Raw genomic sequence first — 27156 nt, 5'->3', positions numbered from 1 at the left:
AGTAGAAAATGTCCCTGCCTGCTTTCCGCCACAGAACTAATTCTTCTTCCATCAAGGCAAAGGAAAAGTCCCAGGAGGGAATGGGAAGGCAAAGAGAAATGATGATCAAAAAATGTACAAAGGCCCCTTTTGATAAGTAAACAACACTACAGAGGAGAGCATTCTTTATTTAACTGGAAAACAAAAATGATACTGAGGGAATTGAAAAATAGGGGAAAGGCCTGGAGCAGGGACATGTGTGGTAGGGAAAGGGAAGGAGACGGTGTAGTTTACAACAGAGGTGTCAAACTCTTGCATACAGCCTGAACCAGATTAAAATGTAACTGGAAAATGTTCAACAAAATAAATAAAAATACAACACAGACAATGCGAATTTGTGTTTTTTTAAAAGTAGGTATGTGGTCAGGACCTGGTTCTGTTTGAGTCTGACACCACTGGTCCACAACACCTTTTTGTGTAGGCCCACAAGTGTGCACAACAAACATCTCTAAAGCAAAAGGAAATGCAACCCTGTCTTCAGAGATATATCCAGGCTTCCTTCTTCTGGTTTCCTGCTGTTGGTTTCATCATTGGTCCTAGGAGTCATATGACATCTGCTGGAAAAAAGTAAGATTTTGACCAAAAGCCAGCTCTTTGATAAAGTCGGCTGCTCTCCAGTCTCCTGTTTACACTGACCAGGGGAAACCTGAGGGCTTGCTCAGGGCCCAGAATCTCAAAGAAAAATGTCAAACCTTTAGAACTAGTTATTTTATTAAATGTTATCAATACACATTTCAAAGGATCTGCAGTTTCATTGTTGTTACCTTTAAATGCAGGTACTTTTGTTTTCCACACTGAACACGTGAGACTATCAATCCAACATATCTATTTTTAAGCTTAACAGGCACCCCTACCCACCCCTACCCACCCCCCCCAAAAAAAAGAGAGAAAAAGGAAAGCAGTCATTTACAGCGGTTTCAAAACAATAACAGCTGCAGCTTAATTCTGCATAAACCAGCAACTTCAGAATAGGACCAAGTCTTTTATGATTAGGAAGTAAAGTGTATTCACATTATCTAGATGCCCTTTTGCCTCCCTTTACATTCACCTGCACACTGCAATGCTTACTTGGAGGGCAGTCAATGAGGCATAAGACTAGGACATGGAGATGGGCCAAGGATAAGCAGGTTTTGCAGTGACAAAAACACCAAAGTCTTGCCAATATTTAGGACCTCTACATCGGATTCTATTCACAAAGCTTAAAGTGGTGCTGTGTAATCCCCCCACCCCCACCCCCGGTTCTCTGTCTGTGATTTCACAGTGAGCAGTAAGGATTTCAGCAATGACTTTTTTTTTTTGGCTTTCATACTAATCATGTCTGTGTCAAGACACACGATGTTGTGTTTTCTTTAAAAATATTTTGTTTATTGTCATTGTTTGAACTCAAGGTAAGGTACAAAAAAGTCAGAGCATGGTCAAGGAGGTTTAAATCACAGACACAGAAAGACTGAACCCTCTCTGTTCATGTTATGTATACCAGAAATTTCTTTTGTTTTTCTTGTTATAACATACATATATACACTGGCATCTTCTGTTACTGTTGTAGACAGTTTTCCTTGAAGTTAACAGCTGAGAGTTAATTATTAACTCCCACCTCCATCCCCAAACACAAACATGGAATATTTTCTGGCTTAAAAAAAAAAAGCCACCAAAAGCCTGTCTTTTAAACTGTACAACAAAGTCTTCCTTTCAGGCATTAACCATCATGCTTTAATGACACCCCCGCCCCCAACATTCAGGAGTCTACTTCTGGGGCACCTTTCAAGCCATCTTCTGATGAAATCAAATGGTGAGAAAGAGCTTTTTCAAGTAAACGCCACTTATATAGTTTAAGCAAAGAGCAGAGAAATAATTCACATTCTTATATTCCAAAGGGAAACACCTCTCTACCCCACCTCCCCAGCCAAAGGAAGTCTATTTCAGTATTTGAAAATCAAACAAAACCCCAACTTCCTTTCTCTGCCCCCCAACATTTTACGGCTCAATGTTACTGAACTGCCTCTTTGCTTATTAATCCAGCCATTCCCACAAGAGTGTGCATGAATGTTCGGAGCTGTAGGGGACCTTGGAGCATCAGAAAAAGGGAGGAGAGTTGGACTAAACACTAGACGCACATTAGAAAGACGGGTGGCTGGTTTTTTAGCACCCTAACTACACAAGACTTGAACCTCTAAGCTCAAATAAATAAGCTGGAATAAGTTACATCAAACATCCCGAAAGGCTTAAACATGGTTTCCTTTCTTCAATACCAAAGTAAGCTTGTTCCAACAAGACAGAGACCTATACCTTCTGTAATCTCTCTACTGTTTACCAGCCCCTGCAGAACAACAACAAACACTACCCCCTCCCCCAATCCAACAGCCCTATTAATCAGTACTCACACTTTTCTTATCCCATCCTTTTTTCCTGGCCTGGGAAGAAAGTATAAGAAACCTGATGGAACTAATGACAATCTCAGCAGATATTACTTCAATTACCCAGCTGGAGATTCTCAAAAGGCTATTTCTACATCGGGTGTATATTTTGGAGGTTAAGCAGGGAAAAGGGAAGGGACAGACACGAAATCACAAAAAACCAAAGCAAACAGCCACAAAGCAAGGGCTGTTTCCTTCTGATGCTAAATGTGATAGTGGAAACAAACAATAATCTCACCCTTGTTTTTACCTAAACTCTTAAAGCAATTAGATATCTCCCTTGGAGGGCAGCCATAGAAGACCTTTCCTTCCTGCCTGGAGATTGAGGCTTCAGCCTTATTAAGTCATAGCTTGCTGTACATGAACCCTAGAAATGAAGTCCATCAGGTCTTCCTGTATCCACATTCCTCTTAAGGGCTAAGAAACAATAAATCCTAAGTATATAGAGCATTTTAAAAATGCTATAGAAATTGATTTAGAAGGTGGGATACAAAAGGGAAGCCATCTTTTTTTCTCCTCTCCTCGGTAATCATTGCCATAGACTGCTGATATAGCCCAGAGGAAAAATTCTTTTCTAGCTACCAGAAACAATAACTATAGGAGACGCTAACTTCTGAGTACAGAAATGTCTAGGGAGGCAGCCTTAAGAACAAAACCCAAAAAACTTCAGGAGCATTTACTTCCATTATCTCAGCTGTAGTGATTTTCTTTTTGGCCAACCAAGAGCAGAGACAAAGGAAAATGGTAAAGACAAAGATACAGAAGCAGAGGCAAAGATCTAAGTGCAAATGTGTGAATCACAGTGACCTATGTATGATCCTGGTTCCATCCCTAAACATGTTTTATGAAGAACAGAAATGTCACACTGAACTGCTCTACCTCACACTTCATATATAGATTACCTATTATCGATCTCTACTTTTACCCAGCTAGGAATCACCTTTCTCTAGCATTCCCAGAAATGAGAATTTTAGGTTGCAAAAAAAGGATGCTCAATCTGTCCCAAAGGTTACCTGTAAAACTACTGTGAAAAGATGTCTGGATTTTAAAATTCACTTTAGGAGAGAAGAGGTGAAGAGCAATGATACATATGTTCAGAAACTTTAAGGTGTCTTTAAAAAAACACTATCAAAACCAAAAACTTCCTATTTCTTCCCAAGCTGTTCCCCTCAAGTGCCAGCAGGACACAGATAGTAACGGTGAAGACAACTAAGCTGATTATAGAGAGCAGTTGACGTTTATGGGGTGAGGGGAAGAAGGGAAGGGCAGAATCCATCAGTTGACCACATGATAAGTCAAGCCCCAAATAACACCCCAACATCGCACATATGTCATTATCTGTACTATTGGAAGTTTTATTTATATGGCAATATTTTTCAGAAAATGGGGTTAGAACAGATTTTGTTTTCCTTGTCTTCCACTGCCCCATGACCCACAACCAAACTGAATGGCTTTGTGGGTGTGTATGGGTATATATATGCATATGTGTACACACACACACATATACATACATATACACACACATACATACTCACACACACACACACACACACACACACACACACACACACACACCCCACAAAAATAAATGAGGGTGGGAGGTTGGTAAGAGAAGATGGAAAGTCTAGTAGAGTTGGGAGGTGTAGGCAGAGATTTCTTTTAATTTAGGAAGGTGACACGGGGCCCCTTTATCACAACAATAAAAAAAAGGGGGAAAAAGAAGGCAGGGAAGAGGAAAAGAACCAAGAAAAACAAAAGCACAAACCAAAAAAACCTACTTCCAATGCTCTCTAGAGTGTTCAAAATGCTTTCCCTTGGTCTCCATCAGTACCTGGGAGGGAAGAATGGGCGTTTTGGTGCAAAGAACGGAGGGCCCCTAGCAAAGGGTGGCCTGGGCCTCTTTAAGCTGTGAAATGGGTCTCTGTTGAGAAAAGATTCCCTAGGCCGGAAGTCTGGCCGGGGGCTCCGTAAGATCATTCCACTCCGGCTGATGGTGTCTCTGTGTGGGGGACCCAAGGCAGGGCCGCCGCTGCTGCCGCCCCCCCCACCTCCTCCGTGGGTTGGGCCCAGGTGCTCCCGAGAATGTGTGGGCAGGCTTAGGCCCTCACGCACACGGCTGAGGCTGGGGCCGTTGAGGTCCCTCTGTGTGGGGTCCCGGGGTCCTGGGAGCACTCCAAAATGCTCAGCCAGATTCCCTTGGAGGAGGGAGCTATGCTCCTTGGAGAACACTGCGACAGGCCCCGACACGCCACTGTGCTCTGCCAGGGGTGGGGCTTGGAAGGAGACCACCCCTGAGTGGTCAACAGGGGGAGGAGGAGGGGGAGGGTTAGAAAAAGGGCCGCCACTGCCACCACTGCTGCTGTGTTCCCCAGGGGGTGGAGGAGGAGGTGGAGTAGAGAAGGGAACCCCACTATGATCCCCAGGAGGAGGGGGTGGGGCACCATGGGCTAGGGCTGCTTCCTTTGTGAAGGGGTTCGAAAGATCCACAGAGGCCAGGTGGCTGGGAGTATCTCGAGAAAAGAGCCCACCGTGTTCCTTAGAGGGAACAGGGGGGGCAGATGATGGCCCCATAGGCTCTCTCTGAAAGGGTGTCCCATGCTCCAAAGGGGGTGGGGGGAGATGGTGTTCAAAAGTAGAGTTGAAGTTGCTGGAACGAAAGCTGACGCTTTCCTGAAATGAGGATGCCCGCTCCTTGTATGCCGATGCTTTGAAGCCAGAAAGCCCCCCTCCTCCCCCACCCCCGAGGGGGGCCAGCTCTGAGGCGCTTGAGGGGCCATTGTCAAAGGAGCTGCCTGAGGGGCTCAGCTCAAACCAACCCCCCCTTGACGGCTCCCGCCCATGTCCTCTATTCCCTTTGCCCAGCACCCGGATAGACTCGACTGTCTGGATGGGCTCCCCTGACATCCTCCTGTTGGAGGCGTTATGGTAGCCCAAGGTTTCTATGGGGGCCCCTTTTTCTTCAGTACTATCAGGTAAGTCTAAGCAGGAAGAGGAGACTCGGGTTTCTATGCGGTAGTGCTCCTCTGGCTGCTGCTGCTGATCACTGGAACTCAGGCTGGCGAGGCTGACCCCATCACTTGTGCTACCCTTGCTGGGGGCCTGGCCAAAATGCTTATCTTCAGAGGGCTTGCGGGAGGCATTTTTGAGCATATTCTTAAACTCAATTGTCGAAGTGGTAGAAATGGTGGAGGCCAGGACTTTGTCCACGCCTGATGTGGGTGGCCGGCCTGTGGGAGTGGCAAGGGTGCTCTGCGGAGAGAAAAGGGAGCGGTGTGGGATCGAGTGAGGAGAGTCTGGGTACTGCTTCTGGGATAAGCCGAGATGTGTGGTGGCAGACTGAGAAAGGCTATTGTGGTTGGAGTCAGGAGAGAAAAACGAATCATTCTTACTCGGGGATGGTGACCGGTCTGACCCAGACTCATTTCCTCTTAGGTTATAGGCACCATACAGGCCAGGAGAGGAGGAGAGACGGTCACAGCTCTCACTTGGGTCCAGGAGAGCCCTCATTGCTGGAGGGAAGGCAGACTTCACACCAAATTCCTGGGTCCTGTGGCTGTAGCTGGACATGATGGGTTGGTAATCGGAGTCAGAAAGCTTGCTTGCTTTTAGGATAGACTTAGCTGGCTTCTTCTCTAGGTTCATCATGGCCGAGGGAGGGGGGCCCGAGTACTCAAAATCTCTGTAATCCTCATCCTCTTGGAAAGAGGTGTCTGGGTAGAACTTTTCCTGTGGTGAGTCCATAAGGGAGGATGGCCTCTCCATTCCATCCGGAGGTTGCTTGTAGGGGGATTCACTACCGAGGCCAAAAGGCCGATAGGAAGATACAGAGTTAGACAGCTCTTGGGAATAGCCATCATCCCTCCCTGGGGGTGGTGACCTCGTACTGCTGGGTGTTGAAGAGCCGGGACTGATGATTTTGGACAACAGGGACATTGTATCCACGTTACTGGATGTCGGCTTGTCCATCATCTCATCCTGGGTAGGAGTCCCACTGCGTTCGTCCCGGACAGGAGTCCCATCGATGTTGTCCATGGATGTGCTTGTCGGGCCTCGCTGGAAGTCAGGCGGGTGGCTCTCGGCTGGAACGCTGGCCCCCAAGCTGCTGAGGATCGGGATGTTGAGGTTCAACCCACTGAAGCCAGGGTTACCTTTCAGAAAGTTATGGATTTTCATCTCTAGGCTTGGGGAAGGGGGCTCTGACTCTAGCTTTGGCTTAGTGACCTCAGAGGACTGCCCCATAGCAGGTTCAGTAGATGGAATAGCAGCATTTGCACTGTGGGAAGCAGAAAACCCCAGAGAGTTGGATGGTGGCTTAAAACTTGAGGTTGGGAGCCCTGGGTTGTGTCCTACAGGGACCTTGCTAACTGAAGTTGAAGACACCTCAGGAGTTGAAGAGTTAGGAGAGTAGCTAAAGCTTTTGGGCATAAAGGATTGTGTATTTGAGGGCAGATTCCTCCCTTTCATGCTGGAGATGCTGGTGTTGGCTGGGGAAGATGAAGTGCTCTGGGAAGCAGTTTCACTTGAAGCAACTGGGTTCCCAGTAACACTCTGAAGTAAGGATGACAGGCCTAGAGAAAAAAAAAAAAGATTGGACATCTGAGAAATAACATTGACAAATGAACCCAACAATAATCACGGAGACGAATCAGTCACTGCCATCTAGTCTGATGGGAAATTAGTAAGATATCTGGGAAAAAGAAAATCTGGTAAAAAATACTCAATGGTTCAATGTAACCTAAAATATTGAAGCTGTTTCTGAAATATGAAAGATCATAATAAATTTAATTCAGTGGCTGTTTCTAGCACAGGTTGGCAAAGTTAGTACAGTCAGAAGGCATTTCCTAAATTGTAGAGCTTCAGATGATCACACCTGTTTATCTCTAAAAACTGGGGGAAAACACAGACACACACACAGAGAATCAAGCTAACACAGGCACTCAATTCTTACAAAGGGAAAAAGTTTTTTGGGCATCTGAAAGTCAGCCCCACTTGCTTAGAAAACAAGTTTTCAGGGGCAGCTAGATGGCGCAGTGGATAAGGCACCGGCCCTGGATTCAGGAGTACCTGAGTTCAAATCCGGCCTCTGACACTTAACACTTACTAGCTGTGTGACCCTGGGCAAGTCACTTAACCCCAACTACCTCACCAAAAAAAGAAAACAAGTTTTCCAGAAAGGAGTTGTTTTCCCTTTGAAAAGAACTGTTCCTGTAAACATTTTGAAGAAAAACCCTGAATCAGTGATAGCAAAAAAGTCTATGGCCTCAGACACTTGACACTTATCAGCTGTGTGACCCTGGGCAAGTCACTTAACCCCCATTGCCCCGCAGCAAAAAAAAAAAAAAAAAAAGCCTAAAGAAACCTGAGTTTTAAACTTAGCCTGAGTGTTCTAATCAATTCTTAACCAAAATTTAAATATTCTTATGGAATTAAAAAAAAAATGACTAACATCTTTTGGCATCAAATACATTTTTAAGAAACAATTCTTAGTAACATACATACATACACATACACACACACACACATTTTTGCGGGGCAATTCGGGTTAAGTGACTTGCCCAGGGTCACATAGCTAGTGTCAAGTGGCTGGATTTGAACTCAGGTCCTCCTGAATCCAGGGCTGGTGCTTTATCTACTGTGCCACCTAGCTGCCCCCATAATATACTTTTGAACAATTTTCCTATAGTAATAAAAAGCATAATCCTTCTGAAAAAAAAATTCAAGAGACTTAAACGTGAGTTTCATAGAAGTACTTCCATAATCTAACTTGCTGGATTTGAATTCAGGTCCTCCTGACTCCAGGGCTGGTGCTCTATCCACTGAGTCATCTAGCTGCCCCCACAATCTAACTTTGATAAATTATTTTTCAACAACGGCATTAAGTAGGATGAGATGAATTTTGCACGAGCAATACTTCACTTCCAGAAAAGTAAAATTAACTCTCATCCTCATTAAAGTAACTTCAGCCTTATACTTTTGTCAGTGCTGCAGCAGATAATTGTCAGTAAAAGTTTAACATGAGCTTTGTATTCTTGTATCTTGAGATCCAAGTGTCCTCAGGTATATTTGTTTTTGTATAGAAACAACTCTATAAAAATTGAGGGCAGTTAGGTGGCACAGTGGATAAAGCATGGAGCCCTGGATTCAGGAGGACCTGAGTTTAAATCTGGCCTCAGACACTTGACACTTACTAGCTGTGTGACCTTGGGTAAGTCACTTAACCCTCACTGCCCCGCAAAAAACCCCCCAACCAAACAAAACAAAAGTTGAGAAAATTAATTTTCTTGTTAGAAAGTGAAAGCAAATATTTTATTTTTACTTATTCCTTGAAGAGTTACCCACTGCTCATTCTATTAGCAACAAAAGAATTTCAGAATGTCTTTTCTGTATTTGTTTTACAGTGGAAAACCCATGTGATACTTCTGCAATGATTTGCTGTAAATTTTTGTTGTCGAATCATTTCAGTTGTGTCTGCCTCTTTGTGACTCCATTTGGGATTTTCTTGGCAAAGATACCGAAGTGTTTTTTTCCAGCTCATTTTACAGATGAGGAACTGAAGCAAACAATTTAAGTGACTTGCCCAGGCTCACAAAGTTATTAAGTGCTTGAGTCCAGGCCCAGTGATCGTGCCACCTAGCTGCCTGCTGAGAGTGATAATCTCCTTAATTGTGCTACTTTATAATACTTAGATTTAGGAAAAAATAAAGGACTCCAATACTATTCGAGTGCAATAAACAAACAAAAGATGTATTCAGGACTTTGTAGATGGAGATTGGAAAGGGAATAAAGGGGAATCCAAATCTATGTTAAAGTTTCCAAACTATCCTTGAAATGACATCAGTTAACATTTTCTTTAATTTTTTGATGTTCTATGTTAGTGGAAAGAAGAGTGATTTGATCTTAACTATTTGGGAATGCCCGACACATCCTACTTATTAAGAGGTGGCCCATTTCAACAGTGCAGCTGATCTAGTTATAATGAATGCTGTTAAAAGTCAAATCTTACATAAGTAATATCCCACCAGTCCTTGACAATGCAGCAATCAGGATAATGAAGAAATACTTTGGTACTATTACTTAGCACTACCCTATGAACATATCACAACGCAATACAAAATATTCTAATGTGAAAGGCTTTTGCCAAAGGCTGTGCTATACATTATTTTGAGAAGTGGTCATTAGTACAGAGTTCAAGGCTATTCCCTAGAAGTTCTTCTCCTTACTGGGACATGAGTTCTCAAAGGCTATGCAAGCAGAATTCAAGTTCTGTTAAGTTCAATCAAGCCTGTGAGTCAGGTCTGGGCAACAGAATGTACCTGTTGTCGCCTGAAGACCAGCCTAGCTAAGTAAGCAAAGGCTTTCATCAGCAGATTGGCTGCACATAATGAACTCTGGCTAGATTAAGCCACAGAACACAGAAAAATACAAAATGGCTTTCAGTCCAGTGTTATTTCTTTCTATTTCTGCAGTGATAGTGGTAGAGTGGTAGAAAAGGGAGCAGATGATGTTAAGAATCATGCATTTTAATCAAACCATCTATAAACCTTAATTTAACTGTTTTTACACAAAATGCAAAACCTTTTTCTAATTACCAAATTAATATAATTTTAGAGAAAAAGAGTCACACAAATACTGATGTTTTTGATATAACTAAAACTGGGAAAAATAAACACAAAGGAGGCATATAGGGAGTGAGAGGCAGCCCAAATGCTACAATGATGTCTACAAAATGTTAAAGTATCCAGAGAAGGTCCTTCAGCAATCTGCTCTGTGGAGATGTCCCACAGACTTAAGAGGGCCTGGTGAAAGAAAAACCCACACCAATGATCTGCTGGAACCAATGAAGTACTGGAACAAGATATACAGTAGAAAATCCACAAAGCAGAGAAGTATAAAGAGAGGCCCCAAAAGAAAACCACAGAATCCAATAAACGTTCCACCTCATCCGCTCAACTACATGCATCTTTGTACTGTGTGATGTTTCTATTGACACCAAATTAGGACATAATGAAAAAGTTTTCATGTCGGTCAGATGTGTTACAATGGGGCTCTACATGTATTGAAGATTAAACTTTTGAGTTATGTTTCACTTCAGGTACTAGGGAGATCCATGATGGTGTGGTGGACAGACATCATGCTTCGGTCAGGAAGAGCTAGGTTCAGGTCTTGCCTCTGACACTGGGCTGTGTGATCCTGGGCAAGTCACTTTTCAGTGACCCCATGTTGCTCTCTAAGATGATAAACTGCAGAACAGATGCAGATTTGCATCAGTGGAGGGAATTTCTTCATTGGGAGTTCTCTACAATGGGGGATGGAGGGGAGGGAAGGGAAGGGAAAAGAAAGGGAATAAGCATTTATACATTTACTAGAACCTATTATGTGGCAGGCACTGTGCCAAGAGCCTTTTACAAATATTATCTCATTTAATCCTCACAACAACCCTGCTGGTCGGTCCTACTATGACCCCCATTTTACAGTTTAGGAAACTGAAGCAAACAAGTTAAGTGACTTGCTCAGGTTCGCAAAGCTAATAACTATCTTAGGCTAGACTGGAAATCAGGTCTTCCTGATTCCAGTCCCAGTGTTCTGACCACTGTGTCACCAGATGCCATGGATTACATGGATGAAATGACAGATTTTATAGGAAAAAAACTTATTAGACTTAATTCTTTGAATCCACACCAACCAAAAACACATATATACAAATCGAAGTCCTTAGGAGACATGCTGTTACCTTGCAGTGCAGGGGCTGCCTGCGTCTGGGTTTTGGAAAGGGCAGAGAGAATGCTCTCTGGGGTGATTTCCACCTTTGAGAGGATGTTGGCCAGAGGATTGTGAGATGTCGTTGTAGTAGGAACAGGCGCTTTCAGGTTGCCTGGGAGGTGTGTGGGACTAGTAGGAGTGCCTGGAGATGGTCTTGATGCAGGACTGACCCCTGGTGGAGAAAGATCAAAGTGCAACCAGATATGACTTGAATAGGGATAGCTGGATTCATGAAATGTCAAAAATGAAAAGGGTTCTGAGAGGGAATTTAATGTAATTCCAATATACCATCCTAAACAAGTGATAATCTAGGATCTAAGGGAACCTACTACCTCTCTAAGAAGATCATATTCCACTTTTGGACAGCACTAATAAGACATTTAACTTCAAGTCTAAAAAAGCCTCTTTGCAATTTCCACACAACACTGTACCTTCTGGGCTAAGTAAAAGAAGTTTCATAACTTTCCACTTGACAGCCTTTCAAACACTTAAGAGACAGTCAATATGCCCCCCATGTCCCTTCAACCAATCTGCCCATGTTCTCCTCTGCTGTTTAAGTCAAGCATCTTGGAGGCTGTCCACACATGAAGTCATCTCACGTTAAGCAAGAGACCGCTTAGAAAATAGGGTTCAGGGAATTTCTCCCTTACTTGGCATCTGCACAGCCTTCTATCCTTAGTTCATGACGTATTATTTCTATTTGCTATGTTGCCTAAGAAGTAACCATCTGTGTGTATGTACACCATTTCCCCCCATTAGATTTGGAATGGGACAAGGGCAGAGTCACTGTAGCTTTCCCGGTGGATATACTGGGTCCACACTACAGGGATCCATACATGCCAACATTTAACTATATCAACTAAAAAGGAGGAGAGAGGTTGCTCATACGATGGCAGGTATTTGGCTACTAGAAAGGCTATTATTGAAAAAGATTTTTCCCTTTGAAAAAGACTAGGTAAGCAGTCTCCTTTTCCATGATAATTACCTTAAGAATGTTAGCCCAATTTAATACCGCCCCCATCCTTCACTGGCACTTACCTGTATTCTTCATGACGGATGTTAGACTGCTAAGGATGGAACTAATCTTTGCCAGATCCACGTTGGCCAGATTCGGCAAAGCCAGGGCAGGGGAAGGGGGCAGAACTGATGTACTCATGGGTTTTGGTGGTGGTGGAGTTGATGTCACAGCCACAGAAGCTGTGGTGCATGGTGCTGCCTTTGGAACACTTTCTGTTAGTTTAGTGGGTGCAGACGTGGAGAGAACTGGCTTCTCAAGAGGTTTTTCCTTCCTGTCCTCCACTGTGTAAAAAGAAAAGGGCAATGAAGTATCCCAGCACTATGTTTCTTTGCTGATTGATAACTGAATCTGACTGAAATTTACAAATGCTACAGAGATATATCATGATTATTTTCCCCTTAAATTCTTCTTCTACCATTTCACAAATTAGATCACCTTTCACAGAACTTTATCTAATTAAATTATATCATGGGCAGCTAGGTGGCACAGTGGATAAAGCACTGGCCCTGGATTTAGGAGGACCTGAGTTCAAATCTGGCCTCAGACATTTGACACTTACTAGCTGTGTGACCCTGGGCAAGTCACTTAACCCCAATAGCCTCACAAAAACAAAACAAAAAAACACAAAACATAGCCCTTTAACAGGTGGACTTAGAAGGGCTGATGTAATTAAACTATATCCATCTCTGATTAATAAGAACTTATTAAACACTTCCTTGTGCCAAGTGCTCTGCTAGGTGCTAGGCTTAAAGACAAAGGGACTTGACCTCAAGATCATTATTTCAAGAAGAGAAAGGGGCAGAACATAGACAAATACTAAACAACAAATATGAAACAGATACAAAACAGCCTTGGGCAGAAAATCACTAGAACTGGGAGGTACAGGAAAGGGGCCACAGAAAAGGTGGGGCTTGAGATGAGTCTAGAAAAAAAATCAGAGATTCCAAAAGTAAAGGCAGAAAGGAAAAACATGGGGTAAAGTGAATGCAAAGGAAACGATTTAGGACAAAGTGTTACATGTGAGGAACAGCAAGAATTCAGCATGGCTGAGCTTTGACATTCGTAGTGCATAATGGCTATTAACAAGGCAGGAAGAATTAGGATGAGGCTGGTTTATGAAGAGCATTAAATGATAAAGAGTGGGTGGGGTTCATAGTTGATCCTCAACTTAAAGGGGAAAGCCAATGAAGACTGTGAGGCTGATCTTGCTTTTGAGCTATTGGAATACTGAGTAGAGGTGACATGGTAAGGCTTTTGCTTCAGGAAAACTGCTTTGGTAATTGTGATGCCAGCTATGTGGGTAGAGAGGGGATGTATATGAGAAATGCTGTGGGATGAGAAATGATAACACATGGCAACTGACTGGCTATATGAGTTAAAAGTGAGGAGTCACTGCTGGGGGAGTTGTGAATGGATCCAACCACTCTGGAGAGCAATTTGGAACTAGGTCCAAAGGGCTATAGAACTGTATATACCCTTTGATCCAGCAATACCACTGCTAGGTTTATGTCCCAAAGACATCAAAAAGAGAAAAAGACCTGTTAGTACAAAAATATTTATAGCAGCTCTTTTTGTGGTGGCTAAGAACCGGAAATCAAAGGAATGCCCATCAATTGGGGAATGGCTAAACAAGCTGTGGTATATGATGGTGATGGAATAATATTGTGCTATAAGAAATGACAAGCAGGATGATTTCAGAAAGGCCTAGAAAGACTTGTATGAACTGATGTATAATGATATGAGCAGAACCAGGAGAACATTATACACAGTAACAGCAATATTGTTTAATGAAGAACTGTGAATGACCACTGTTCTCAGCAATACAATGATCCAAGACAATCTCAAAGGACTAATGATGAAGCATACTATCCACCTCCATAGAAAGAAGTGATATTGATTGAATAGACTAAAGCTTGCTATTTTTCCCTTTCTTTTTTTCTTTCATTCAAGTTTTCTTATACAAAATGACTACTATGGCAATGTTTTACATAATTGTACATGTATAACCTATATCTGATTGCTTATTGCCTCAGGGAGGGGGGGAAAGGAGGGATAGGAGGGATAAAAATTTGGAACTCAAAACTTTATTTGTTTTTTTTTTAAACATGAAAGTATTTTATTATTTTCCAGTTACATGTAGAGATAGTTTTCAACATTTGTTTTCATAAGATTTTTAGTTCCAAATTTTTCTCCCTCCCTCCTCTCCCCCCTCCCAAAGACAGAAAGCAATCCGATATAGATTATATATGTATAATCACATTAAATATATTTCTGTATTAGTCATGTTGTGAAAAAAGAATCAAAACACAAGGGAAAATCTTCAGAAAAGAAAAAACAACAACCAAAAAGTAGAAACAGTATGGTTCAGTCTGCATTCAGAATCCACAGTTCTTTTTTCTGGATGTGGAGAATATCTTCCATCGTGAGTTTTTTGGAAGTGTCTTGAATCATTGAACTGCTGAGAAGCCAAGTCTATCACAGCTGATCATCACACAATGTTGCTGTTACTGTGCACAATGTTCTCCTGGTTCTGCTCACTTCACTCAGCATCAGTCCACTTAAGTCTTTCCAAGTTTTTCTGAAATCTGCTTGCTCATCATTTCTTACAGCACAATAGTATTCCACTAGATTCATATACCACAACTTGTTCAGCCATTTCCCAATTGATTCCCTTGATTTCAAATATTTTTGTACGTGTGGGTCCTTCTCCCTTTTTTATGATCTATTCAGGATACAGACCTAGTAGTGGTATTACTGGGTCAAAGGGTATGCCTGGTCCCATAGCCCTTTGGGCATAGTTCCAAATTGCTCTCCACAATGGGAACTCAAAACTTTAAATAAAAATGTTTATTATTTTTAAAAAAGTGGAGTAGTGAAGGAGGGTACTGAGATTGTGAATGAGAGTGATTGGAAGAACATGAGTGTTCTTGGTAGGGAAGTCTCAGGAGGGCAAGATTTTGGGGAAAAGACATGAGTTTTATTTTAGATGTGTTGAGTCTCTGGGACATTCAATTTAAGATGTCTAAGAAACATTTGGTGATGGGAGACTGGAACTTGGGAGAGAAACTAGGACTGGACATACAGAGATGTAGGAGTCATCTGCATAAAAATAACTGAACCTATGGAAGCTGATGAAGTTATCAAGTAAGAGAGCAGAGTGAAAAGGGCCCAGGACAGAACCTTGTGGTAGATCCACAGGAAGTGGGGAATGCCATGGATGAATGGGCGAAGGAGACTGAGAAGGAGCATTCATACAGACAGGAGGAGTACCAAAAGAAAGCAGTGTCATCAAAATCCAGAGATAAGAGAGTAGTATCTAAGAAGGGAAAGCTGTTAATAGGATAAAGACTGAGAAAAATCCCTAAGATTTGGCAATTACGAAAGTATTGGCAGCTTGGGAGAGAGCAAGTTTCAGTTGAGTAATGGATTAGAAGGCAGTCTGCAGGTGGTCTCAGAAAGTAGGAAGTAAAGGCAGGGAGAAGAGAAAGTCCTTTCTGATTCCTCTACATCCATTTCCTCAAGCACTTTTTACTTTTTAAAACCCTAATTACATCTGGATTTTAAAATAATTACACTCAGACTTCATTGGGAATATAATAAAATAAAATATGACCCACTCATAACGCAGTAATAAATGTCTGGGACTAGTACAACACAGTAACTAAGGGCCCTGCAGCTTGGCCCAGTTGAGAAAGAGAATTCAGCAAACAGTGTGTTAGTTCTTAAGAGAGAATCGGGAAGGTATCTCTAGTTAGCATCCTTCCTTTCCCAAATGTACTGAAGTCTAAGTTACCTGTGGAGGCTGTCTATGGGTAATCTATCATGGAAGACCACGCTATCTTCCTTTTTCTAAGTCCAAATGTGGTAGGAAAGAAGAACCAGCCCTTTTCCCTCTGGAATATTAAAAGCAAAATGATAACCAGGCATTTGCTTATCCCTTAGAGGCCATACCAATGATTTTTGATGTATCATCCTCTACATCTGAGAGTTCCATGTCTTCTACATCCCGGTTATCTGTAGCAGGCTCAGGTGTGGCTGATTTCTCACTCTCCACAGCTGGTGATTGGGACTCCTCTCCTCCCATTCCTTGGAAAGGGGACTCAGAACCAGTTGGTGAGGGAGCATCCATGCTTGGTGAAGGGACTGGAGATTCTTCAGGATCAGGTAGGGTTGACTTGAGCTGATCCAGTTTCTTCTTTAAATTGTTCACTCTGTTAGCAAAGGTCTTATATGCCTGAGGGAGAGGGAGAGAACCATTAATTTTTCTAAAGAAAGGATTAACAGTTACTATTTTGATTCAGCTCAAATTAAGCAAGCATGTGCATGGTAAATATCACTGAGTTTAAGTATAAAGTAAGAAAAGATACTCTCCTTTCTGCCAAGAAATTTCCAATTTTTCTCAGAAAGTAAATTCTACCCAGTGTGGGACAATCTCTACAAAGGACCCCAGGTAGTTTCCTGTGAGAATGGGCTAATAGGCAGAGTTTCTAGCAGTCGAAGGTCATCTCTGCTCTTTCCAAAGTACCAAAGGGCAGGTTATCCCACAAAACAAACATCCAATTACCCACAAAGGTATTACCACTGGGAGGCTTAGTCACTTACATTGGCCACCACTTTGACTTCTTTGTATTGAGCTTCATAGAAAATTCCAGCATTCTCTAGTGCCTCTGTCAGTGAGGGCCCATTCTTCACCTGCTTGTCCAAGCCATTCACAAATTCTTCCAGTTTGGAGCTTGCCTCTTCAAATTCTTTGGAAAACTTTTTCCCACCAGTTTTATCTTAAATGATAGAAGCATTCAGATCAGGAATCTGAAAGCCAAACCTAGAATAAATTGTAAACTTCAAAGGGCAAAATCTTATCTATCGTTGTATCTTTCTCTTGTACTCACCACAATGCACTGCATTGTGTAAGCACTTAAAAAACCTTTGCTGAATAAATTGAAAACACTGTTGAATAAATTCTTACTCAAAAATCCAGGGATCTGGGGCAGCTAGGTGGCACAATGGATAGAGCACTGGCCCTGGAGTCAGGAGGACCTGAGTTCAAGTCTGGCCTCAGATACTTGACACTTCCTAGCTGTGTGACCCTGAGCCAATCACTTAACCCTTATTGCCTCACAAAAACAAAAAACAAACAAACCAAAAATCCAGGGATCTGCTTTTGTTGCCCCAGAATGTGATCTATAGTATGGTCTTACAAGCTAACAGCTGACTGATTAAAATGATGTTTCTGGGGGAAGGGGAACTAGAGGCTCCTTAGAAATAACTGTAGTTGTAACTAAAATGTGGTAACTGCCTCTTTCCTTACTGAATTCAATGTCAATGCTACCTAACAAAACAAGTTTCAATCCAATTTTTTATACTCCTATCACAGTTTTCCTATGATGGTCCATTCACCTGGGATATAAGTGTTAGGGAATCTTCAAAGATGAAACCCTAAATTTTGACACAATAAAATGGAATCCAGCATAAAAAATCATCAGAAAGGGGCAGCTAGGGGGTGCAGTGGATAGAGCACCGGCCCTGGAGTTAGGAGTACCTGAGTTCAAATCCGGCCTCAGACACTTAACACTTACTAGCTGTGTGACCCTGGGCAAGTCACTTAACCCCAATTGCCTCACCAACAAAACAAAACAAAAACAAATACAAAACATCAGATAATGCCTCACAAAACAGTATGCATATAATAAATGTTTATTTAATGCCAGGTAGTTAGATCAAATCCCTTTGTCCCCTAGAAGAAGAGTGACATGTTAAGTCAAAAAGAACTTGAATGACTAACCAGTTGTAGAAGGGGTCCATATTGGACAAGGTGGCAACTGAGGTCCCTTTCATCCTTCTAAGTATATAAAAGTACAAGCTCTCGGGACGGTCACTCAATTTTCAGCCACTGAGAAACAGCCTTCAGTTCTGAGAGAGACTCATTTTCTGGGATTACTGAGTGCATTTTCATTTCACAACCAGAACCAAAAATGAGTCATAGATGGCAAGGAAGCAAGGTGGGTATGTATGGCCTTCTCAACAATCCTGTGAAGCATGTAGGACAAACACTATTCTCTTTAAAAGTAGGAAGCCAAAGCCCAAAAGGGTTAAATAAGATAAAGTAACCTCTCTGTGTCACACTAAAAACATGACATCCTTCAAATTTGGGGAAAAACCCCAATAAAAAAACCTAATAATCCAATCGAGGTAAGGCAAGTACCTTAAATTATTTATCAGCATGTAGATTTACATAATCTCTTGTCCCTTACCTTTCTGTGATCAATGACATACATTTATAAGACATCTCCCTGGGGATAAAGGTACATCCTGTAGTCATGGAATGGGGGGAAAACAACTGGCTGATGTGGGCCTCTCTATGCTGTATCACTAGATCCTCACAAGAGTTAACCTCCATTTAGAGCTAGAAGAAACCTCAGAAGTAAATTTTGTCTACCTGCCCTCATTTTACAGAAGTAGAAACTGAGGTCCAGGGATTTAAATGACTTGCTGTAGGGCAAAAGGAATAAGAAGTATCCATCCCTGCTAGCTATTGTCCCACATTCTCTTCCCTTTGGTGGCTAAACTCTTCGAGAAGGCCATCTATGATAGATGTATCCACCTCCTTTCCTGTCATTCTCTTCTTAATTCTTTGAAATCTGGCTTCTGACATTATCATTCAACTGAACCTACTCTCTCCAAAGTTACATTGGTAATAAATTAAATAAATCATTGGATTTATTAATCACCAAATCCTTTTCTCAATGTTCTTCTTTCTTTCTTTCTTTCTTCCTTCCTTCCTTCCTTTCTTTCTTTCTTTCTTTCTTTCTTTCTGTAAGGCGGTTGGGGTTAAGTGACTTGCCCGGGGTCACACAGCTAGTGTCAAGTGTCTGAGGCCGGATTTGAACTCAGGTTCTCCTGAATCCAGATCTGGTGCTCTATCCACTGCATCACGTGGCTGCCCCAATGTTCATCTTTCTTGACCTCACTACAGCCTCTGAAACTGTCATCAATTCTCTTCTCCCTGATACTTGATTCTCTCTTGGCTTTTGCGACAATGAATTCTGCTGGTTCTCCTTATTTGACAGTTTCTCTGTCTCTTTTGGTCATCATCTGAATCACATTTGCTAACAGTCGGAGTCTCACACAATCTGTCCTTGGCCCTCTTCTCTTCTCCCTCTAAATTATTTCCCTTTGTGATCTTTTCAGTTCCCATTGATTATTATTAGCAGATGACTTGAAGATCTATTTGTTCAGCCCTGACTTCTCTCCCTCCAGGTTCAAATATCCAATTGCCTTTTAGATATCTCAAACTGGATGTCCAATAGACATCTTAAAACTCAATCATGAACTCGTCTTTCTCCTCAAAATTCTTCCCTCTTACTGTTGAGGGTAACCACTATCCTGCCCATTACTTAGGTTCACATTCTAGGGATTATCCCTGATTCCTCACATTCTCATCCCACATATCCAATTAGTGGTCAAGTCCTAGAATTTTTACCTTTGTAACATCTCCTGTATAGGCTCCATTCTTTCCTCTTGACAGTGCCAGCCAACTGGTGCAGGCCAACACTCCATGCCCTGATTATCTTTATATAGCCTGTTGGTCTCCCTGTTTCCTCTCTCCAGTCTATCCTTCCACTTGAACTATCAACCTAATCTTCTTAAAGCATAGATCTGACCATATCAACCTACTTCCCCTAATTCAAAGCTTCAGTGACCAGTTCCCTATTAACTCCAGTATCAAATATAAAATCCTTTGACTTACAAAGCCATTAACAACCCTTCCCCCCCACTCAAATATATCTATGTGTACACACACACACACACACACACACACACACACACACACACACACACACACAGTTGAGTCAATGCACAATAAAAATACATTTTAAAGAGGCAATTTTACCTTTTAAGCACTTGAGGGTTTCTGTACTACACACATCTACTCGCATGGTGGCCAGCTGCTTCTCCTTCAGTTCAATTTGGTCCTCAGAACGCTTGTATAAAAGTAGTTCATCAATGAGGGCCTGGGACTGAACACAGCCACCATAGGGTTTAGTACATTATACATACTATGCAAGTGCACACTTGTCTGATTCTCAAGAGAATATTTTCCTTTTTTACAACATTAATCAATAGGTATAAGGTTAAAGACAAGAGGGTATGGAAAGCTGTTTTGGAATTTTAGTAAGTAAAAAGTTGTTTTTTTTCAAGGCAATGGGGGTTAAGTGACTTGCCCAGGGTCACACAGCTAGTACGTGTCAAGTGTCTGAGGCCGGATTTGAACTCAGGTACTCCTGAATCCAGGGCCGGTGCTTTATCCACTGCGCCACCTAGCCGCCCCCTTAAAATGTTGTTTTTAATAACATTCCATTACTTTAACTCCCAGACATGCAAATTCTATTTTAACAGATTTTCATAGAGGAAGGGAACTCCCTAGGACTTTTTTCGGGGGTGGAGTGGGTGGATGGTGGAGGGAGATGGAAAGGGTTAAGGGAAGGAGAGGGCCAGATCAGATCTGTGATTTCATATCTGTAGAGAATTCCCAGTAAGGAAACCACTCTACAACTTACAGCAAGAGTTGCCTGGGGCACTTGGAGGTTAAGTGACTTGCTAAGAGATCATATAGAGCATGTTTCAGGAGCAGGACTTAAATCCAGTTCTTCGCGACTCCTAAGCCTGCTCTCTGTTCACTTTCTTGAGCTGCCTTACTTCTTTAGTCAACAGAAATTTAATATGTCCCTCTCTTGGTAATATGTACCTTGAAAGCAGGTTCTCATTCAAATAAAATAGTACTTTAATAAAAATCAAATCACCTAATTCCAATGATTTACCTCCCCCATCTCTTAAAAGATATAGATACAGAGGGATACAGATATCCATGTATCTGTATCTATGGAAAATATAAATAAAAACATAAGCAAAAGTTTGTTAAAAACTCAGTATACAATACACTGCTTTGGCAAGTTTCACTATTTTGTAACTTACTCGAAATTCGGCGACTATCTTGGACTTGAGAGCAGCTTTAGGGTTGGTGGAGGCTGTTGGAATCAAGCAAATAAATTAATTTAGAAGTCAAGGAAGTACAGAGAGTTGCACCTGAAATTCAGAAAAAATTCTCTTCTCTAAGTTCCAGAGGACATATAGTCTAAGAGTTAATTCTTTGAATATATGTCAAACATGCATTTGCACATCACTTGCATTAGGGATTTTCTGAAGGCAATGAGGGAAATACTCTCCAGAGCAGAAATTTTGGCACTTTTAATGTACCAAAAGAGAAAAACTATTATTCAATTGGCCTCAGCCCACTTACCTCCAAATAGTCCCTGGAAACCCCACAAACTGGAATACTAAGTGGTAGGATATAGCTGTCCTACTTGTCTGTGCAGTAGCAACATTTCAACCTAACAAAGGATCTGTCTCTCAAAATCAATTGTGATTAGTGGTTGAAGAACATCCTTTATGGATGTCCCCTTTTCTATCCCCAAATCTTTAGCTCTGGGTACCTTTGCTACTAATTTAACAGCAGAAACAGGCCGAGACAGTTCTAAAGCTTTCTCTATGGTTGACATTTTTCTGAAATGTTAGCTTGCTGTCACTAAAAAAATGCAAATTATGGACAAAATGACGCCAGTGGTCTTCCTTATTATTGAATATAATATGGCTGCTGGAGCAAAAGCATCTCAAATTATCTTGCTTTAGCTGCTGATTTCTACTATTACCTTTATTCCCTCCCCATTTTCAAGTCTATCTTAGTATTTCTCAGTTCTGGCCCACACCAGCTACTACAGGCTCTCTTGTTGGGGAAGCTTTCATAAAGTATGTAAACATAAGAAGAGCTCCAGTTTGAGAAGAAGCTTCTGGCAGGAGGGAGGCCCAAATCTCCTCTGGTAGAGGGTGTCCCCAAATCTGATGGTTTCATGGCTCCCCATAGAAATGCTTCCTATGCCTATTCTCTTCTTCAGCTTGGCTGTTTAATGCCTCTAACTTCATTTATCTTTGAACCTGAAAATAAGCCTGAGAACTACCATAAAGAGATTATTTTCTTCTTTTCTTTTTAAAGGATCCCCCAACTATTCTTGATTCTTGCTTAAAAGTGGTTTTCTAGCAGCAACTCCTTGGTGCCTTCCAAGAGTATGCCAGTGGGAGCTTCCCAGGCCTGGACAACAGGCTTGCCCATGATTTATGCCAGGTGCGTTGCCAAATGGTTTACATTTTCTTCTGCTCCACAAAAAAGGAGGTAATTTTTACATTAGTTGAGATAGGTCACTTTTGTTTCCTTACTTTGTGATTTCTTCCACAGCTTATTCGGTTGTTTGTTCAGATTTTCTTTCAGCTGCTTCTGAGTTTTGAAAGTGGTACCTGGAAAACATTTCAGTTGCTGCAGCCTGGCATTACGGGAAGCTGCTCTGACTCTCCACTTCAATTTTTGCCAAAGTTGCAGCACGATAAATGGAAATCCAAGATTGTGTGTGGTTTCTTTCATTTTGTCCTCTTTCTCTTCCTCTCAAAAATACCCACCCAAATCTAAGAAGCTTCCAAATAAAAATTTTCTAAAAGTCAATGAAATTAATGACCAAGAAAAGAAAGATAGGGGAAGATGTAAAAAAATTCCCTCTTAATAAATTGCAATTAGAAATCCAATAGCTTCTTTAAAAAATTTCTATTTTTAAAAATAAATTTTTGTGTAATTGCTGGTCAGTGTCAGAAATCACTGGCTCCTTCAGTTTTAATAACTTACTCATAATCAACTAATCCACAGGAAGAAAGTAAATGGAGAGTTCTCTGCTTCATGCCAAGACAGTTTTAATGTAAATACTCATTACTTACTTTAATAGTTAAACAAACCAAAGGTATCTGAAGAATGACAAGGTGTGTTTGCAAACAATGAAAACCAGTAACCTTGTTCTTGAATTCAACAGGTGACAGAGGAAGAGTAAATTTATATTGATAACAAGCATTGAGTAGCAAAAATTTTCCATTTTAATAGTACTGAATCTGCTCTTACTTGCATTATTCTAGCAAAAGCAGAGGACACATGCGTCATTTTCATATGTATGCCTATCACATATTTTTTTTTATTTTAATGAGATATTTTATTTTTTCTCACATATTTTTTTGACTCATTACTACCTGATGTACTCTACCTTAGTTTTTTTCCTAGAGGGTCTAGGTTAACTTATTAAGCAAACACCCACCCCCCCCCGAAATTTTTTTTGGTAGGAAGTCCATCTGGGGGTGTCCTACCCTATCCCTTAAAAGGCAAAGAAAAAAGATAAAGAAACTGAGTTTCAGAAATTTCAAAAAAATGAGACACTTACTCAAAGCTTCTTTTAGTACCACAATCGTTTCTTCAGGGTATACATTTCTCTCTTCCCAGATTTTAAAAATTCGTTCTACAGACTTAGAGACCGATGGATCCCTTATTGAGGAGAATAAAAAGATATTAAAAGTTTAGTATTCCAAACTGGCACTCTAGAAATAAAACTCATGCTAGTTTTCATGATTAAAAAAAGATATTAGGAACATTTCTCTATAGTATCCGGTCCAGAATTTACAATCTTAAAACAGTTCTCAGCATGTTCAAAACAAAACTCATGACCTTTCCCCTCAAACCTACCCCCTCCTTGTACTGCAGGTTCATAATCTCAAAGTCTCTTATCTATCACCCCTCATACCTAATCAGATGTTAAGTCTTGTTGATTCTATATCTACAATATTTCTCACATCCATCACCTTTTTTACACTCAGCCACCATCCTGGTTGAGACCCTAATTATCTCTTGCCTGAAGGTTACTGAAATAACCTTTCAATTGTTCTTACTGTTCCTAATTTCCCTTCTCTCTAATCTATTTCCTATATAGAAATGTTAGCTATTATTGTTTTTGTTGTTATGGCTGCCAAATTTGATATTCCTAAGACATAGATCTGGCCATTTCACTCTCACGTGGGGAGTTCTATCTCCCTCATTGTCCAGATAAATCTTTTTTTTTTTTTTTAAGTGAGGCAATTGGGGTTAAGTGACTTTCCCAGAGTCACACAGCTAGTGTTAAGTGTCTGAGGCCGGATTTGAACTCAGGTCCTCCTGACTCCAGGGCCGATGCTCTATCCACTGTGCCACCTAGCTGCCCCTGTCCAGATAAATCTTAAAAGTTCATTTGAAATTCAACCAACATTTATTAAACACCTATTAGGTACAAAGCTTCTTCAGAAGCTTGAACCAGTTCCAGGCCTCAAAGAACTTAACTTACATTCTACTATCTACCACAATAATAGTAGATAAGAAAAGAAATATTGGGCATAGTTTATTGTCTATCTTTGATTGTGAGACAGCACAGATTTCAAGGAGAAAGAAGGGATAGGTTGGATCCCATAGCCTAATATAAAAGTTAGGTAAAAAGAGCTTGGCTCCTGCAAAGAATGAAATTTGCTGACACAAACACATACACTTCCAATGAACAAGAAAAGTAGACATGGTCTAAGACATTATGTAGATGAAGGAAGTAAAAGTAACCAGATAAGCAGCGAACACATCTAGAACTTTTGAAGGATTCGGGAGAATGCTGAAGACAAGAACAACTTTAAGAAACTTTGTGACATAGAGAAATTGATCAATGAAGAGATCAGACTGTTGGTTTGGATAGATGTAACAGTAACAGGTCAAGAAAGGCCCAACCACTCAACTCTTATTCTGCCTCTTTTTGTTCTTTAGACTGGGACAAGGAGAACTAAAAATGGTGAACAAAAATATAAAATCCAAGATAAGTGAAGAGATGGCTAGAGCTCACCTAACTCTCCTGAATATGGTCAATAAGTCACCCTCCATGAGTCAATAAGGTGGCATTAGAGTTAGAGAAATTAACGAGACTGCAGACTACGTTTAATAGAAGCACACTAGATTAAGAACAGAGGTTATAGGGCAGCTAGGTGGTGCAGTGGATAAAGTACCAGCCCTGGATTCAGGAGGACCTGAGTTCAAATCCAGCCTCAGACACTTGACAATTACTAGCTATGTGACCCTGGGAAAGTCACTTAACCCTCATTGCCCCGCCAAAAAAATAAAAAAAAATAAAAAAAAGAATTTTATTTTGGGGCAGCTAGGTGGCACAGTGGATAGAGCACCGGCCCTGGAGTCAGGAGGACCTGAGTTCAAATCCGGCCTCAGACACTTAATACTTACTAGCTGTGTGACCCAGGGCAAGTCACTTAACCCCAATTGCCTCACTAAAAAAACAAAAACAAAAAACAAACAAACAAACAAAAAAAGAACAGAGGTTATGTTCCTGCTATCTTCTAGAATATGCTAGTGTGTTCAGGTCTGGGTTCCACATTTTAAATGAAGAGTACTGACAGACTTAATTGTGACCAAAGGATTATGAGGAGAATACATACCATCCCAAGGGTAAGAATTCCTGATGAAAAGACCAAAGAGAATAGAACATCTGACTTTCAAATATAAGACTCAAGAGAAGCATTAAAAGGTAAACATAGGGGCAGCCAGGTAATGCAGTGGATAAAGCACTGGCCCTGGATTCAGGAGGACCTGAGTTCAAATCCAGCCTCAGACACTTGACACTTACTAGCTGTGTGACCCTGGGCAAGTCACTTAACCCTCACTGCCCCTCCAAAAACATGAAAAAAGAAATCATAAGGGATTTGATAAAATTAAACTGTTTACATTCCTATACAGGAGGATGATACTTGTTAACTTTTAAGAATTTTATCATTATTATGGCAGTTAGAAATAGTATACATAAAGGGCACAGGTGTGAGTTGACTATGATGGGATGATTTAAAAAAGGGGTGGGGGATAAAGAGGTAAGCACTGTGGGGAGAAGAACAGGGAAAATTATCTCACATAAAAGAGGCATGCAAGAAAAAAGTTTTTACCGTGGAGGGGGAAATGGGAGGGGTGACAGGCAAGACTTGAATCTTACCCTCATTGGAATGAGCTCAATGAGGGAATAAAATACACACTCAGTTGGGTATAGAAATCTATCCTAGCCTACAGAGAGAAGTTGGAGGGGAAAGGGGCTGACAGAAGGAAGGGTGGATAAAAGGAGGCAATGGTTAGAAGCAAAAATAGGCTTTTGAGGAGGTACAGGATAAAGAGAGAAAGAAGGTTAAATAGAGGGGAAAATAGGATGGAAGAAAATATACAGTTAGTAACCATAACTGTGAATGTGATGAACTCACCCATAAAATGGAAGCAGATAGAAGAATGGATTAAAAACCCAGAATCCAACAATATATCATTCACGAGAAACACACAGAATAAAAATAAGGGGCTGTAGCAGAATCTATTAGGCTTCAGCTGAGGTTAAAAAAAAAAAAAGCAGGGGGAGCAATCATGATCTTGGACAAAGCAAAAGCAAAACCAGACTTAATTAAAAGAGACAAAGCAGTGAAACGACATCTTGCTGAAAGGTACCACAGACAAGGAAGCAATATCAATACTAAATATATATGCACGAAATGGCATATCATCTAAATTCTGAAGGAAAAGTCAAATGAGTAACAGAAGAAAAACAGAGAGTAAAACTTTTATTAGTGGAGGACCTCACCTTTCCTTGGGGAGAACTAGATAAATCTAACAATAAATTAAACAAGAAGTTAAGGAGAGTAAAAGAATTTTAGAAAAGTTAGATATGATGGAGAAAACTGAATGGGAATAGAAAGGCATATACCTTTTTCTCAATTGTACATGGCACCTACCCAAAAACTGACCATGGATTAAGATATAAAAACCTCAGCCATGCTTTTTAGACCATAATGCAATAAAAATCATTCCATAAAGGGCCATAGGAAGAGATTAAAAATTAATCAAAGAGGGGGCAGCTAGGTGGCTCAGTGGATAAAGCACTGGCCTTGGATTCAGGAAGACCTAAGTTCAAATCCAGCCTCAGACACTTGACACTAGCTGTGTGACCTTAGGCAAGT

The 27156-nt window shown here is 41.1% G+C and overlaps 1 protein-coding gene across 6 annotated transcripts in view; it reads right to left on the bottom strand.

The window, feature by feature from the left end:
• Window positions 1-27156, bottom strand: part of RPRD2 (regulation of nuclear pre-mRNA domain containing 2) — an 86845-nt gene that overhangs the window by 3990 nt on the left and 55699 nt on the right. Inside the window, exons 3-12 of one of the 6 annotated variants that reach the window (XM_044004127.1) lie at window positions 23538-23638; window positions 22501-22578; window positions 21205-21257; window positions 20123-20249; window positions 16834-17009; window positions 16183-16465; window positions 12252-12512; window positions 11185-11385; window positions 5843-7021; window positions 5614-5702 (exon numbers count right to left, since the gene is read on the bottom strand). In XM_044004127.1, coding sequence (XP_043860062.1) covers window positions 5614-5702; window positions 5843-7021; window positions 11185-11385; window positions 12252-12512; window positions 16183-16465; window positions 16834-17009; window positions 20123-20249; window positions 21205-21257; window positions 22501-22578; window positions 23538-23638 — 2548 coding nt within the window. Of the gene's footprint in view, window positions 1-4231; window positions 7022-11184; window positions 11386-12251; window positions 12513-16182; window positions 16466-16833; window positions 17010-20122; window positions 20250-21204; window positions 21258-22500; window positions 22579-23537; window positions 23639-27156 lie in introns of those variants that run through there. The other 5 variants (XM_044004126.1, XM_044004123.1, XM_044004125.1 and 2 more) reach the window with 5 other exon arrangements.

Source organism: Dromiciops gliroides, chromosome 4, assembly GCF_019393635.1.
Source record: "Dromiciops gliroides isolate mDroGli1 chromosome 4, mDroGli1.pri, whole genome shotgun sequence".
In the NCBI taxonomy this organism is placed as follows: domain Eukaryota; kingdom Metazoa; phylum Chordata; class Mammalia; order Microbiotheria; family Microbiotheriidae; genus Dromiciops; species Dromiciops gliroides.
Note: the sequence above shows the minus strand (reverse complement) of the source record. Positions and strands in the feature narration are given on the sequence as shown.